The 15,417-nt window shown below is 62.5% G+C and overlaps 1 protein-coding gene across 1 annotated transcript in view; it reads right to left on the bottom strand.

Moving 5' to 3' along the window:
- The window catches only part of FOXO6 (forkhead box O6), a 29,497-nt gene extending 16,524 nt beyond the window's left edge, over positions 1-12,973 (bottom strand). The window contains exon 1 of the mRNA XM_010224197.2: positions 12,478-12,973. Within this exon, the coding sequence (XP_010222499.2) occupies positions 12,478-12,888 (411 nt within the window). The 5' untranslated portion in view covers positions 12,889-12,973. The remainder of the gene's footprint in view (positions 1-12,477) is intronic.
- Between the last annotated feature and the right edge of the window lie 2,444 nt (positions 12,974-15,417).

Below are 15,417 nucleotides of genomic sequence, written 5' to 3'. Positions count from 1 at the left end.
TGCCCACGTGTGCCCGGCACCGGTGCTGGGCTCCTCCAGTCCCTGCGGAAGGTGTTGCGTGGCCCCCAGGCCACCTTTGGGTCCATTCTGCATCTTGGCTTCCAGCTGGAGGAACCAGCAAGGCCCCGAGAAGGATCACAAAATATCCAGCTAATGGGAAGGAAGAAACGGAGCCCAGGCTTGTGCCGGGAGCAACAAACGTGTCCTGGACCGTGGGGAATGGCTGACCTATACCTGAACCAGATGGTTTCAACCACCTTCTGCAAACCTTATGGTCACTGAAGCTGACTTTAGTGTGTTTTCAGGCCAGGGACACTCGATTGCAGGGGACCACAAAGCGCTCCAGGTCCTTGCACAGGGTAGGGGGGTAATGGAGGATGCCAGCGTGCGGGATGCTGGGGCATGCAGGAGCACAGGGAAAGCACCTATGGGATGAGGGAGAAGATGCTTTGGCTCGGGAGACACTTGCTGGCCACCCAGACCTGCGTCCTGGGGATGTGCAGGGAAGGACGGGAGCCCCGCGAGGCCACGTGTCACTGTAGGAAGGCAGCTCCATCACAGCTCTGCCATCCCCGGGCACCTCCAAACCCACACGGGGGCACCCGGGACCTCCACGCACCACCCTGCCGGTGCCGGTGCCGGTGCCGGTGCCAGTGCCGGTGTCTCCCAGGAGCCCTGTCCGCCCCTGCTCGCATGTCCTGCGCTGCCACCTTCGTGACACTGCGTCCTAATGGAATTAGACGCTGCCGCCGCGGCTGAGCAGCCTGCAAACCATCCCCGAATTCCTGGGCACGGCGCCCGCCCGCTGCCGCGGCCACCCCCACCCTGCTGCATCCCCTCCGCTCCCCACGGAGGTCGGAGCAGCCCCCGGCCCCCGGGCGAGGGGCCGCCCCACGCGGGGCTCCGCAGGGCGGCTGCGCTGGCCGGAGCCTCCTGGCGCGCGCGGCTTCCTCCGCTGCGGAATGTACCGCGCGCCGGCGGCTGCCGCCAGGGACACGATGTGCTCCCCGCTCCGGGCCCTGTTTTTCCTGGCCGGCCTCCTGCTCCGCGCAGAGCCAAGCGCCCTCCCTCAATGGAGCCTTTGTGAGCGCTGCTGCCGTGGCCACCTCCTCCTTTCGCACCTCTGTGGTCGCCCTGTCGGCTCTGTCCTTCTTGCAGCCCCCGCCGGGACCATCCCGTGACCAATGTCCAACACCCAGGACCCCATCCAGGCGGGAACAGCGTGGGATCCCTCCCCTGCTCCGCGTGCATCCGCATCCTGCTGCATGCTGAGCGGCTCAGGGCATGGCCCGGGGCTGGTGGCGCTGTCCCCACGCGTGCTACACCCGTGCGCAGTGTCACCAACACTCCCCGACCCCCAGAGCAGCCGTCCCAGCCCCTGGAGCGTTACTGCATCCCGTGCAGCATCTTTTCAGCCATCAGCGCTCCTGGAGCCCCTTGGAAGGGATGAGCGGGAGCCGCTCTCAGCTCCCATTAAATAGGACCCAGGGTAAAATCAGAACAATCTCTGCATTCCCAAATTCCCCCAGTTTCATCCCCTGCTGGAGCAGGAAACTGTATGTCCAGCACTGCTGGTTTTCCTGCTTTTCCTTCCTTCTAAACTGGTCCATTTGGCAGACCTCAGGTTGAATGTGCTATCTGGGCCAGATGACCCAAAACTGTGTTTGTCCTGTGAGGCCATTTCTCACCCAGACACGTTACCCACTGCCTCTGAACCCAGCTCTCATCCTCACTGATCCCACCGCCGCTACCCCTGTGGTTTGGCATAGGGAGCACAGGGCCGGACACTTTGGAAAAGGGCACGGAGTAACCCCAGCCCCTCGCGTGCAGCCGGGTCCAGTCCTCCCGGACCCGGTCACTCCTCCTGCCTCCCAAATCCCGTGCGTGGGGCCGCAGCGGGGTGAGGACGGGTGGGAATCCCACCACCCGGAACATCCCAACACCAGCATATCCCGACGCTGCCTTGCCAGCCCTGGGAGGCTTGTGTCCCATTCCCGGGATTTGGGACCTACCAGGGACACAAAACCCTCACTCCGACCATCACCCTGGCCTTGTGGCTGACACCCAAAAAGGGCTGCCAGCACCCACAGGTTCGCAGGAGCTGCTCATATAACCTGGAAATACTCAGGGCCATCCAGATTCCCAGGTTCACATCCCCTCACTCTGGTCCCACAACGGTGAAGCCTGGGGGTGCCCTCTCCAAGCCCCCCTGTCCCTCTCCCGCTTTCTGCTGCCGTTTCCCTGCCGAGGGATCGGGGGGGTCTTCCCTGCATCCGTCTGGCAGCTAATCCCCTGTCGCCACGGGGGCATTAGCACCAGCGCTGCGGGGAGCTCCCCGGAGAGCAGTAAGTGGATCAAAGGGTTTTAGCAGCAGACGGCTCCCAGACAGATCTGGATCGTCTTCAAGGCGGCCACTTGCGGCTACAAATGCACTTTCTGCCTGCGGCTCCTGAGCCAAAACTTTCGCGGTGGCTTCGTTTCATTTAACCCCTCACGGCTCTCGGTGCTGCTCCGCACCAGGAGCTGCCATCCTGCCCAGCACCCCCGTCCCCAAGGTCCCCGCCGAGACCCCCACGGGCGGCAGGGGACACCCAGGGCAGCATTCCAGCCGTGGGGACGCAGGGTCGGGTGGCCACTGGCCAGGCAGGGAGCGCAGGCTGCAAGAGGCTCCGCCGGAGCAACGCGGCCATGGATTATTCGGAGCGCAATGAGAATTATAGGTTTGCACCCCAGATATGCACAAGGCGCCCAAGGGCAGTACCCTGGGGTAGAGTATGATGTGATGGGACACTGAAGCACAGCTCATGTCACATAACGTGCCACCCAGCACCTCCTGGAGCCCTGGTCCAAGCCCCCAGCCCGTGGCAGCTGCTGCGATGCCTGGGGCGCTGCCAGCATCGCGCTGTGCATCCGCAGGACCCTCCTGCCATGCTCAAACCTGACCTGTCATCACTACCCCACCACGGGGCTGTGACTGCCACCAACCCTGCGGCCTCACAGCTGGCCCGGGGACCTGGCACGCAGCCTCCCTGCATGGCCACGGCTCGGCTGGCGCGCTCCGGCTCCGGGATACGGCGAAAACAAGAGCAAGTCAGCCAAGAGTGCGTGCGGAGGGTGAGCGGATCCTATTGCCGGGATTCCAGAGCGACCTGGCCGTGAACTGGGTGCCGGGAAGCCCAGGCCATATGGCCACTGCTGGCGGGAGGACGCCTGAGGACATGCTGCTTGGCTAGCTGGGGTGCCACGCGGGGGTCCCTGGCGCCTGGCAGCTGACTGTGTGTGTGCACGGTGTGTGTGCATGGTGTGTGTGCACATGGTCTATGTGCAAGGCGTGTGTGCACGGTGTGTGTGCATGGTGTGTGTGCATGGTCTGTGTGCATGGTGTGTATGCAAGGTGTGTGCGCAAGGTGTGTGTGCATGGTGTATGTGCAAGAGGTGCGTGCATGGTCTGTGTGCAAGGGGTGTGTGCATGGTGTGTGCGCAAGGTGTGTGTGCATGGTGTGTGTGCAAGGGGTGTGTGCATGGTGTGTGTGCACAGTGTGTGTGCACAGTGTATGTGCAAGATGTGTGTGCAAAGGGTGTGTGCACAGTGTGTGTGCAAGGGATGTGTGCATGGTGTGTGTGCACGGTGTGGGTGCAAGGTCTGTTTGCATGGTGTACATGCACAGTGCATGTGCACAGTGTGTGTGCATGATCAGTGTGTATGGTCTGCATGCATGGTATACATACACAGCGGGTGTGCACAATGTGTGTGCACGATGTGTGTGTATGGTGTGTGCATGGTCTATGTGCATGGTCTGTGTACATGGTGTGCATGAACGGTGTGTGTGCACAGTGTGTGCACGGTGTGTGTGCATGGTGTGTGTGTAAGGTGTGTGTGCATGGAGTATGTGCATGATGTGTGTACATGCTGTACATGCACAGTGTGTGTGTACGTTGTGTGTGCACAGTGTGTGCGTGCACAGCATGTGTGCATGGTGTATGTGCACGGTGTGGGTGCACAGTGTGTGTGCACAGTGTACATGTACGGTGCACATACATGCTGCACGTGCACAGCGTGTTTGCACGGTGCCTTTCCCGTTGCCAGCACACAGGCTCACGCACGTGCACGCACACAGGCCAGGACGCACCGGGACCCGGCACCGCTGTCCCCGCGGCCGTTCCAGCGCAGCACGGAGCTGGAGCGCTCGGAGCGAGTGTCAGAGCCGGGGCAGCCGCTGCCCGGGACCCATCCCGCAGTTCCAGAGGCGGCTGGAGACGGCACCTCCTCGCGTCCTGCCCCGGGGTATCCAGACCATCCCGCGCGCCCGGGCGAGCTCAGACCAGCCCTGCCTCTGACGCACCCGTCTGGTATCTGCTGCTCATACCCAGGGCTCCTGTTTTGTCACATGCACTTGCCACGGCGGTGGAAAAATCAACTCTCTTCACAAACAGAGGCCATGGAAGAGGGAGATCCCAGGGCATCCCGGAGAGTCGCTCCCACCGGGAATGCCATCCAAGCACAGGCAGCGGGACAAAAGCCACGCACTGGACCCGATCTTTGCCAGGACCCTGAGGAGCCCTGTGGGGTGGCCCGGCCACAGCAGCCACTGGCCACCAAGCCCCATGTAGCCTCTCCTGTGGTCCCCGATGGGGCGACGCTTTCCGCTGGGCGTCCCCCAAGAAACCCCACCAAGAGGACCGCCAATTAATACCTGCAACATAATAGGGCTGATTACAGTAATTGGCATAATAACGAGGATGCACCTTGGGAAGGGGTAAGCAGGGAGCGCTGCAAAGCCGACTCTTTGTCTTTGCTTTTTTGTGTTGTATTTTCTTGCTAGTTTGCAGGTAATAGCCGGGAATGGGCAAACCCTCTTTTAATGGACTCTTAATAACACTGTAATTTCCCTTTGTGGGGAAAGTTTTCCAAACAGTCCACGATTCAAAACAAAGCCATGATTGTTCCTATTAGCATTAAATTCTACTCGGGGAGCGAGGATAAATCAAGCAAGGGGGATTCAATTCAAAACAGAACTATAAAAAATCCAATAATGATTTTTTAATATTAATAAGAAAAATATATTGTTATGCACCCTTAGCATTTAAACTTCTAATCCAATCAGCGCAAAGTGCAGAGATAAATCACCGCAGCAGAGGAGAAGGGAACAACCATCAAGCCGGCAGCAATAAAGCGCTGTCTTACATCCCTGGGACAGACATAGGTTTGACAGCCTCAAAAAACCTTCCGCAATTTATGAGCCCGTCGCTCCACAACAAGCGGGTTCATCCCTTCCTCCACCCCAGGCGTGTCGGGATCCATGGGCCAGCCTGCCGGACGGTGGGATCCCAAACAGGAGGTGCTGGGTTCCTCCAGGGTTGTGCCTGGCTGTCCCGGTTGGACCCTTGCGGATGATGGTCCCCGTTCAGCATCCCTAGTCCTGCGGGTCTCTCCCCCGCTGGCGCCTGCACGGTCATGCTCAGGTCCTAGAGGGCCCCAACCCTCCGTGCTCCTCTTGACATCCCCAAAAGCAGCTCCAGTGGTGACACAAGTGCCGCCGTGCAGGAAGGGAGAGCAGAGGGCAATGCCAAATGACAGTAGTGACCACACGCGGATATGGGGCTTGGGGAGGAGCCGGGAGGCAGCCTCCTTGCAGGGAGCAGCGGTGGCGCCTGCATCCAGCATCCCTGCAGGGAGCAGGATGGTACCTGCATCCAGCATCCCTGCAGGGAGCAGTCATGTTACCTGCATCCAGCATCCCTGCAGGGAGCAGTGGTGGTGCCTGCATCCAGCATCCCCGCAAGGAGAAGCCGTGGTACCTGCATCCGACATCCCTGCAAGGAGCAGGATGGCACCTGCATCCAGCATCCCTGCAGGGAGCAGCCATGGGACCTGCATCCGACATCCCTGCAAGGAGCAGGATGGCACCTGCATCCAGCATCCCTGCAGGGAGCAGCCATGGGACCTGCATCCGACATCCCTGCAGGGAGCAGTCAGGGCGCCTGCCTCCAGCATCCCTGTAGGGAGCAGGATGGTACCTGCATCACCACGGCCCCGTGAGAGCCGCGGATCTCAGTCACCTCGGCCCTGCAGGGACCTCCCAGATGTCTCGCCAAGTGCTGATGACACAACCCGGGGCTAGCAGAGAGAGAGGGCAGGCAGGGACAGATGGACCGACACTCCGCCAGCACACAGGCGCACCAGGAGCTTTCGCTCCTTCCAGCTCCTGATATCCACAGTGCTTGCCGGGGTGGCCGCCGGGGGCCAAAGGATTAATTAAAGCTATTACAGGTCTCAATCCCATGCGTGCAAGAGCTCACGCTTCATGTGGGCTTCTCAGAGGTTCTTGGGACAAGAAAGCAGCACCATTTGGGTCCCACCAGTGCTGCCACTCACGGTCCCTTGGCCATCAGAGGGGAGCACAGTTATTAACCCGGTCCCCATCACCTCCAGGGAATCTGCAGTGGAGATATCCCATGACAGGGCCTTCACACCCCAAGGGTGTAGGAGCCGCGGGATGGAGGAGGGCGCCCATGTCATCACCCTCCAGTGCAGCCATCTGGGAGGGGGAACCCAGGGCTGCAGGGCCGAACCGGGATGCTCCGCATCCCGGGATGCTCCGCGTCTCCCACAGAGCATGGAGCCCGCAGAGGCGTCTCTGAGGAGGACGGCGGCACCGGGATGTCGGCGAGCGCCCGGCCGGGGGCAGCAGTTTGGGGTGGGAAGGGAACGGTGGGGGGGACCTGAACTTTTGAACCAAGCGGCTGGAGAGCCGTGCATTACCTTAACGCGAGTTAAAAATAACCGTCTCGTCTCTTGAAATGAGTCTGTCTGCAATTACAGCTTGGCATGTCTGCGGCGGAGCGTCCCCGGGCTGGCACAGCGCCAGGTGGCAGGCGGCTCCTCACAACCCTCGCGTAATTTTTTTTATTTTTATGTATTTTATTTTTTTGCTTTTTTTTTCATTCCTACCCACCCCCGGAGCAAATATCCCTCCCCGCCAGGCCCGCTGCTCTGAGGACAACCGGGGCGCAGGACGAGCCCAGCACGAGGCCAAGGGAAGGCGAGTGGGGATGCGCGCGGCGGTGCCCGCGCACGTGTCCACGCACCCCGGAGCGGCAGTGGGGAGGGCAGCGCGCGCGTGCGCAGCGCCCGACGCACCCGAGCGTGCGCAGGGACACGCAGACACCCTGGGTGCCCGTGGGCATGCGCGGGTGCAACGCGTGCGCCCACGTGGGCCCGTCTGCACCTTTGCTGTGACCCCCTGTAGGCTGAGTCCCCTGAGCCTGCGGTACCCAGGAAGGTGCTGGCAGCGCTGGGCACAGGAGGGGTCCCCGCTCACCCACCCCGCAGCACCGGTGCCTGCGTCCCGGCAGGAGCAGGTTGCATGGAGCATCCCATTCCTGTGCAATCGCCCAGTTCCGCTCGTGGCTTCCTCATCCCAGTGGGACAGGATGCCCCGTGGCCAAGACAGAGCGACGGGGAGCGCTGGGGGTGCCCGGGATGCAGTGGGTGCTGCCTCTCCGGCTGTGCCCCCTCCTGGCGCGGGCTGCCTCCTTCTCCTCCTCCTCCTCCTCCGCGTGCGGCGGGTGAAAGGAATCTTTGTGCGGCGCTTCCAGGCCTCCTCGCTGGCGCGCCGCCAAGGCGACACATAATAATGAACAGATGCTGTCCAAAACGAGCTCCGGCAGCAGACAGGCGAGCCCATCGCCCGTGTCCTTCCGTAACCCAAAGTGCCTTTCACCTCGGCACTAATCAGGCACCTTCAGCGGGAGAGCGGAGCGGCCGGGAAGCGTCTGGCTAATTAAAAGCAGTTGGGGCCAGGGGAGCAGATCGCGCCCCCAAACAGCCCCCACGCGAAGGGCCGAGCACCAGCACCCCTGGGGGCCACATCCAAGTGGGAACCCAAAGGAGCCTCCCTCCCCCAGCATCAGAGCCAGGGATGCAGCACAAGGACCCAGCTCCGTCCCTGCTGCATGCAGCAGTGGGGAGGAATGAGGGGAGATTCAACCCCTTCCCACTTGCTGCCTCCACGATGGAAAAATCGGGATCCAGGACTAAAATCCTGCTCCTGCATGCTGCCAGGGTCCCCGAGCATCCCTGTTTGGGAGCATCTCAGTGAGGATCCCATCACCAAACGGACCTGGGCCCAGGAGCTCCCGGGGCTCCGAGAGCTTCAGGCTGCTCCTACATGGAGCTCGTCCCGCTCCGCCAGCGCTCCGGCACCCTTGCAAACTGTTTACAAGGGTTTTGCCATATAAATCCAAAGGAAATCCATATCCCAGCCCAGTAATCCAGCACTAGCATCACAGCACCGGCAGCAAGGAGCAAGAGGGAGGGCAGGAGGACACGCAGGGATGGCGAGTGACAGCTCTTCCAGTCCACGGCGTCTTAACTGTAGTTTATATTCCAGCGGTTATTAAAAATAAAGGGGTGGGGGGGTAAGAGCAGAGCAAGCTGCTCATTTGGAGCCTTTCCCTGGGGTTTAATAAAGCCCCACTCACTGCTGTAGTATCATTTTTATGCTATCATAAAGCCGGACCATTTAGCAGGTTTGTGTTACTTCAGCAGTTAGCGCTGCATGAAAAGCAATTCCAGAAGAGACAGAGAGGGAGAAAGAATAAAAAAAAAAAAAAAGGGAGAAAGGGAAGATGAAAAATCTCCAAAAGGAGAGAGCAGAACAAGGCAGAGAGGAGGAGAACAGCCCAGGGGATCCCCACGACGGGGGATCCACATGGAGCAAGGAAAAGCCCTGGGACAGGATGCCCAGACGGGCAACAAACAACTGCCACAGGCTAGGACATGATGGATCCAGTGGGAATGGGCTGCATGGAGAGGCCACATCCCATGGGAATAGGACGGGGTCCCCAGTGACCCAGCAGCTCTGCACTCGCAGCTTCTCCGGAGCCGTTTGTGGGATGAAGTGGATGGGATTCCCCTCCCGGCGACCTGGGACAAGCCAACCCTGGTGCCTCTCGCCTGCTCCCATTCCCAGAGGGGAGCCCCGGGCTCTCTGGGAACGCTGGGCTCTCCATCCGCCGCTGGAAATCTCCATATATGGTGAGGTCGGGATGCTCCGCAGGGCTCCCTCCAGGCCGCTCCAAGTCCCAGGGCCAAAGGGAGCTCTGCCCTTGGCCACAGTATCCAGCCCCCATCCACCCCATCGGCTCCCTAGACCTCGGCTGCCCTCCTGGGGGGAAAGTCACCCCCGTGTCCCTACAGGCTCCAAGCCCATCCAGCCCCATAGGGCAACACCCCTGTATAGGCAAAAGCCCCCGGAGCCTGGGGCCAAGCTCTGCCAAAGGATCCTCCTGCCGTTTGCATGGCCACGCTCCGGGCCAGCACTGAAGCTTTCCCTCCCCTTGCTAAAGGGCAGGATGGGGATCTCCATGCGGGACGGGGAGATCCCACGTCCTGATCGCCCCGCTGCACCAGCCCTGGAGATCGCAGGGCCGCGGGAGCAGCCACTCCTGCGGCACAGCCGTCGGAAGGAGGAGGAGGTGGAGGGCAGGGCTGGGAAATTAAGGTTTTCAGCCCTGTCAGAGCCCCATCAAAGAGGCGCCCGCCAGCTGATTGCTTGATTGTTGTATTTTGGATGTCAACGCGGCGCGAGCAGAACCTTTAAAAACGCATCAGCGCGGCTGCCGCCTTGACGGAGGGTGTTGGTTTCCCATTAACAAGCAGGAAGCGTGAGCCAGAGCAGAAAACTTCCAGCGCCGAGGAACTGATAAAATAACAACTCCCTAATTAAGCAGAACTGTCAGTCACGGGCGCCCGCTGCCCCGCGCCCGGGAACGGCGGCTCCCGGTGCACGTCACGACGCCCAGGGCTGGCGTCTTCCCCTTCCCCAACACATAAATCCCCGGCCTCGAGGGGACTTCAGTCCCCGATGGATGTCGGGTCACCTAGCGGCCCCTCGGCTGGGCACGGGCACAGGAAGCCCATGGGCTCGTGCCCCCAGCTGGGATCGGGATCAAGGTCCTGCCGGGAGCTCCAGCTCTGGCACCTACATAGGGAACAGTCAGGAGCGGCAGCTCCGGACATGGAGGATGTCATGTCTCCAGCACCCATCCGGAATAGAGATGCTTCCAAGGAGCTCGTTAAGGGAAGAGCCCATTCCCAGAGACTCCCCGTCTGCCACCGCTTTCAATCCACGACGCTCCTGTGCGGCCCTGGGGAAGGAGGGATGCAGGATCTCCAGGGGCTCTTTAATAAGCTGCAAATGGCTCGTTAGGACAAAATTGACTGTCCGGTGCTCCGGGGGCTCCGCAGCACCAAGAACTGTGCAGGGAGGGGACAAAGCAGGGACCCTGCTGGGCAGTGCAGGACAGGGGGAGCCAGGAGGAACACAGAGCTGGCGCCAGCAGCAGCAAGACCCATGGAGCAAAGTGCAGGGGGCTCCTGGCCCGGTGCATCCTGCCCTGCTTTGTCACCACCCCCAGAGCACGGGGACACTCTGTCCCCGTGTGGCATGAAGCAGCGGGCGGCACTGCCCTGGAAGAGCGCAGCAGCACCATGGGGAAGGCCGGGTCCCAACAAGCCTCCGCTCACACGGGTGGATCCGAGCAGGCTGCCCATGGAAATACCCTCTTGCGCCCGGCAGCATCCGGACCTCGGGACTCTCCTCTGTCCTCATGCAGCATGAAGCGAGGCCGTGTCCCTGCTCTCCCCATGCCTCCACGGCCCCAAAGGTGTCACCATCTCCTCGCGCTGGCACTGTCACAGTGTCACCCTGCAGGGAGGTGCCACCCTGTTTCGCCACCCGAGCTTGCCCGCGCATCCTCCGTGTTGTGCCCTTCCTCCTCTAATGCCACCCACTCACGACAACTGCGGTCCCCTTGGCATCAAGGGGTCCCAGGGCTGCACAGACAGGTGCCAGGCACCGTATCCACCCCCAGGAGCGAGGGACGCTTGGGAACAGCACAGGGGCAAGGGACAGTGCTGGAGAAGTGGGATTGCTCCCACACGCTCCCTGGTGGAGGCTCCGGTGTGAAGGGTGTTGGCTCGGGAGCCAGCGGTCCCCGGTGGCACCCAGCGCAGGTAGGGGATGCCCAGGTGACTGGGCCAAAGCGGGAGCAGCCGGTCGCGGGTGGAGGGACCTGGAAGGTCCCCTCTTCCCAGGACTCCTCCCGGAAGGCAAAGCCAGCCCCAAAACCTGTTGCCCAGAGGCCAGAAGCTGCCGCCCCCGCTGGTGTGCGTAGGATGGGAAGCCACCTTGCACGTTGCCAAGTGTCCCCATCACGGCACGGCCCTCACACTCCCCGAGGACACCCACCAGCCGCCTCTCCACCCTGAAAGCCACCGGATGCCACTCGCATGTGACAGGCAGGTCACGTTTGAGAAGGGCTCCCATCCCAGTGGCCGCCCCGAGCCAGGGCCTCACCACCATGGAGAGGAGCTTGCTCGGCATCTGCTCACGTGCCAATCCCACCTCCCGTGGGCACCCTGGTGCTCCCGGCCACCAGTGCGGAGTCCTGACAAGCATCTCCCAAACCCCTCGTGTTCCAGAGCCCGCTCCGACTCCATCAGCGCCAGCTGCCACCGACGGGCACGAGACCCCCCACCTGCAGCGCACATCCGAGGCGTCTCCAGAGACAAAGGTCTGACCTCCGCTGATCCTGACACCTTCCCACACTCCAGAGTCACCACACGGGGACTCCGGGGATGGCAGCGCCTGCCCCAGGCACCCCAGGACAGCGCACTGTCCCCTCCGCACAAGCACCGCAACAACAGCCCCTGCCACTCAGCCACAGCACCACCAGCGTCCCTGCCTGCCCGGGGACACGAGGGGGGACAGGGCAGCCCCATGTGCCACCGAACAAGCCCCCGGGTGAGCTGGTGCCCAGGGGGCAGGGCAGGGGTTGGCCGGTGCAGGTGGCATGAGGCCGACGTCGGAGGCCACCAGCCTCGTTAGCCGCGCTAATCACTCCGGAGGTGACAGGGCTTAGGGGAGGGCTTAGGAGAGAAACCGGCTCCTTTTTACTGACACCATCTGGACACAAGGCGGGCTCTCCCCCTCCTCTCTTCCCAGCGTGGCTCCCGGGATAATTCCCGGAGAGGCTGCAGAGCTGGGACAGGGAGCGGCAGAGCAGGAGCTGACGGGAGCCACCTGCTTGGGGAAAGCCCTTGCTCGGCACGCGGGGATCCCCAGACGAGGCGGCCAGGACGGTTTCGGGTGTCCCACGCGTGCGGGTGGGCAGCGGGACTGTCCTTGGGGATGTTCATGTGCCAGAAGCAGCCACGGCCACCCGCCTGGCGCCAGCGGAGTGGGATCCATGATGTCCCTTGTCCTGGTCACACAGGGCTCAGAGACTCACCCTTCCGCACGCCCCTCCCCAAAACTTGACCGACACTTTCCCTTATCCCCAAAGGGCGCGAGCGGCCCCAGCTCACCCAGCACCGCGGCGAGGGGGTGACAGCGGGGAAGACAGTGGGGACACAGTGCCAAGTTGCACCGGGGGGAGCACGGGGAATAAAAGAGGGGGACAAGCGGGTACCTTCCATCCGGCGGAGCTGTTGCTGTCGCCTTTATCCTTAAAGTAGGGCACGTATCGCACCATCCAGTCGTAGATCTGCGAGAGCGTGAGCCGCTTCTCCGGGGAGCTCTCGATGGCTTTGGTGATGAGGTCGGCGTAGGAGAGGTTGCCCCAGGCGTTGCGGCGCGACGTCTTCGCCTTGCGCAGCGGGCCCAGGTCGGCGCCGGGCGGCGGCGGCGCCGCGGCCGCTCTGCGCTCCGCGCCCGCCGCCGCCGCCTCCTCTCCCGCCGCGGGGGCTCCGGCCGCGCCGCCGCCCTCCTCGTCGCCCGCGAAGTCCGGCTGCGGCAGCGGCCAAGTGCAGGAGCGCGGCCGGCTGCGCGGCTCGAAATCCGGGTCGATCTCCACCTGATGCGCCTGCAGCTTCTCTTCCATGGTCCTGCGCCGGCTCCCCCCTCCCACCCCGCGCTTCCCCCCCTCTCCCTCCCCGTCGGAGTTTCTGTCGGTTTCCACCCCAAAAGAAGAAAAAAAAACAGAAAGAAAAGAAAAAATGAGTGTGAAGAGCAGGGGGGCGGGGAGGGGGGAGCCGCTCCGGATCCTCGAGGTGCAAAGAGGGGGCGGCAGGAGGCGGCCCGCGGAGCGCAGCTCTAGGGCGGCGGGAGGCGGCCGGGGGGGACGCGCCGGGGCCGCATGTTGCTGGGGAGGCTCGGGCGCTTCTCAGCGGGCGCGCTGCTCCCCGGCGCCGCGGGCAGCGGCGGCTGCGGCCGCCTCCATCGGCGGCGGCGGCTCGGGCGGCAGGAGGCGAGCGGCGGCGGCGGCGAGCGGCATCGTGGGCGCGCGGAGCGGCAGCGGGCGGCCCGGCGCTAAGTCCGGCGCGGCGGAGCCATGCGGGCGGGCGCACCTGACAGCGCCGCGAAGCAGCAGCAGCGGCAGCAGCAGGAGGAGGAGGAGGAGGAGGAGGAAGGCGGGCGGGCAGGCGGCTCCCCGCCCCCCCGCTCCCCGCCCCGCGCTTCAGCGGGCGCGCAGCGGGCGCGCACCTGCCCCGCGCTGCCGCCGCGCCGGGGCCGCCGCCGCGAGCGCCGCCGTGACACGGGGGGAGGGCCCGGCAGGGGCGCGCGCGGGGCGGCGCGGAGGGCTCCGCGCGCGGGGCGGCGCTGGCGGCGCCCCGGGGACCGCGGCCCGTCCCGGGCGCTCCCGCGGGCCCGCCCCGCGCGCGCCCCCCGTTGTTGCCCCCCGCGCGCGCGCCTGCCCCACGTGCGCCCCGAGCGCCCCCCATCGTTGCCCCCCGGCGGCCCGCGGCGCCGCCGCCTCATTGGCGGAGGGCGGCCTCAGGCCACGCCCCCGCCTCGCGCCCATTGGCTCCGCGCCGGCGGGGGGCGCCGGGGAGCCGCGCGGGGGGCGCCCCCTCCTCTGGCCACCCCAGGGGTGACGTCAGGGGAGCCGCGCGTCGCCCCGGGCAACGCGGCCGCCGCACCGAGCCCCGCCCCTTTTTTACTACGGACACGCCCCCCAGCGGTCACGCCCCCGGCGGCGGCGGCGGGGAGACCCCAGCACGCGCGAGGCCCCGCCCTCAACCTCCGGCCACGCCCCCGCCGAGAGCAGAGCCCCGCCCTCTGCGCGCCCTGGCACACCCGCCGCTCAAGCCCCGCCCCCTTCGGCAAAAGCCACGCCCCTCCCGAAAGCCACGCCCTCTTGGCGCACCCTGTCCCGGCGTGGCCCCAGTCGGGGCTCCGGTGTCCCCCGTGTCCCCTGCACCACCTCCATCCTGCCTGTGTTTGAGCCTTTGTTCATGACACACTGAATATAATATGATATAAAATGATATAAAGTGATATGATATAATATAGCAATATGATATAATATAGCAATATGATATAATATAATATGATATGATATGATATGATATGATATGATATGATATGATATAATATAATATAATATAATATAATATAATATAATATAATATAATATAATATAATATAATATAATATAATATAATATAATATAATATAATATAATATCGTATAGCATCATCAATTGAATATTGAGCTCGGCTGGGCTGGAATTCAAGGCACCTTTTCCAACCCCAATCCAACCACCCAAGGTGGGGAAGGCTTCAGGTTGACCTGGCCCTCATGCTTGTTGCCCATGGACAGTCTGAATGAATGTGGGTGACAAACCCAAAAACGGGAGGCACAGGAGCCCCAAAGCCAGCGGGGATGACCTCATGGCTGGGTCCGCTCCAGGTGGGAACTCTCTGCTTACAGACCTCCGGAATGAAGGCTCAGCCTCCACATAAGCCTGCCGTCCTCACTGGAGCACTTTTCTTCTACGTCTGCCTTGGTTTGGTGCAGACCCGCGATATATTTCACCTGCCCTGAGGGCCTGGGGGAGGATCATTCCTTCGTCTATCAGAAGCATTTTTGCCCACTTGGAGCCTGGTGGTGTAGTCTTAACTTTATGAGTCAAAACACTCCTACATTGCTCATTCTCTGCTGGAGCCCTGTTTTTCCAGACCTCCTGGTGCTCCCTCTGGCCTCTGTCCAGCCATTGCCAGACCCATCTCTGCCAGAAAGGGCAGCAGGATTCCAGCCTGAAGGTCCAGGTGATGCTGACGGGGATGGCTTCCCCTTGCTGCACTCCTTCTGCAAAAGCCAACCCCAGTGTCCTTCCTCATGAGGACTACTCCGTTCCCCATACAGCCCAGACAGCGTTTCTCTGCCTGGGCTGCAGCACAAGTCCATCTCATGCACTACGTGGCCTTCAAGCTTCCTAACCTCTTGGGCAACAGCATCCAGACGTCCAAGTCCGTGCTGTCAGGTCAAATGGTGTTTTCATCAATATCCAACATTGCAGAAATCCGCCGTTCTTGCTCACCTGATGCCTCGTTTCCCCCACAGCACTTATCTTGCAATCCAGCAGTGACAAGCCCCATGTGATTGCTCACTGCTGTGATGAAGATGA

The sequence above is a fragment of the Tinamus guttatus genome, unplaced genomic scaffold, assembly GCF_059628265.1.
Source record: "Tinamus guttatus ecotype Peru unplaced genomic scaffold, ASM5962826v1 Tinamus_guttatus_pri_ptg000678l, whole genome shotgun sequence".
Lineage (NCBI taxonomy): Eukaryota > Metazoa > Chordata > Aves > Tinamiformes > Tinamidae > Tinamus > Tinamus guttatus.
The sequence above is the reverse complement of the archived record's forward strand: the minus strand, read 5'-3'. Positions and strand labels throughout refer to the sequence as shown.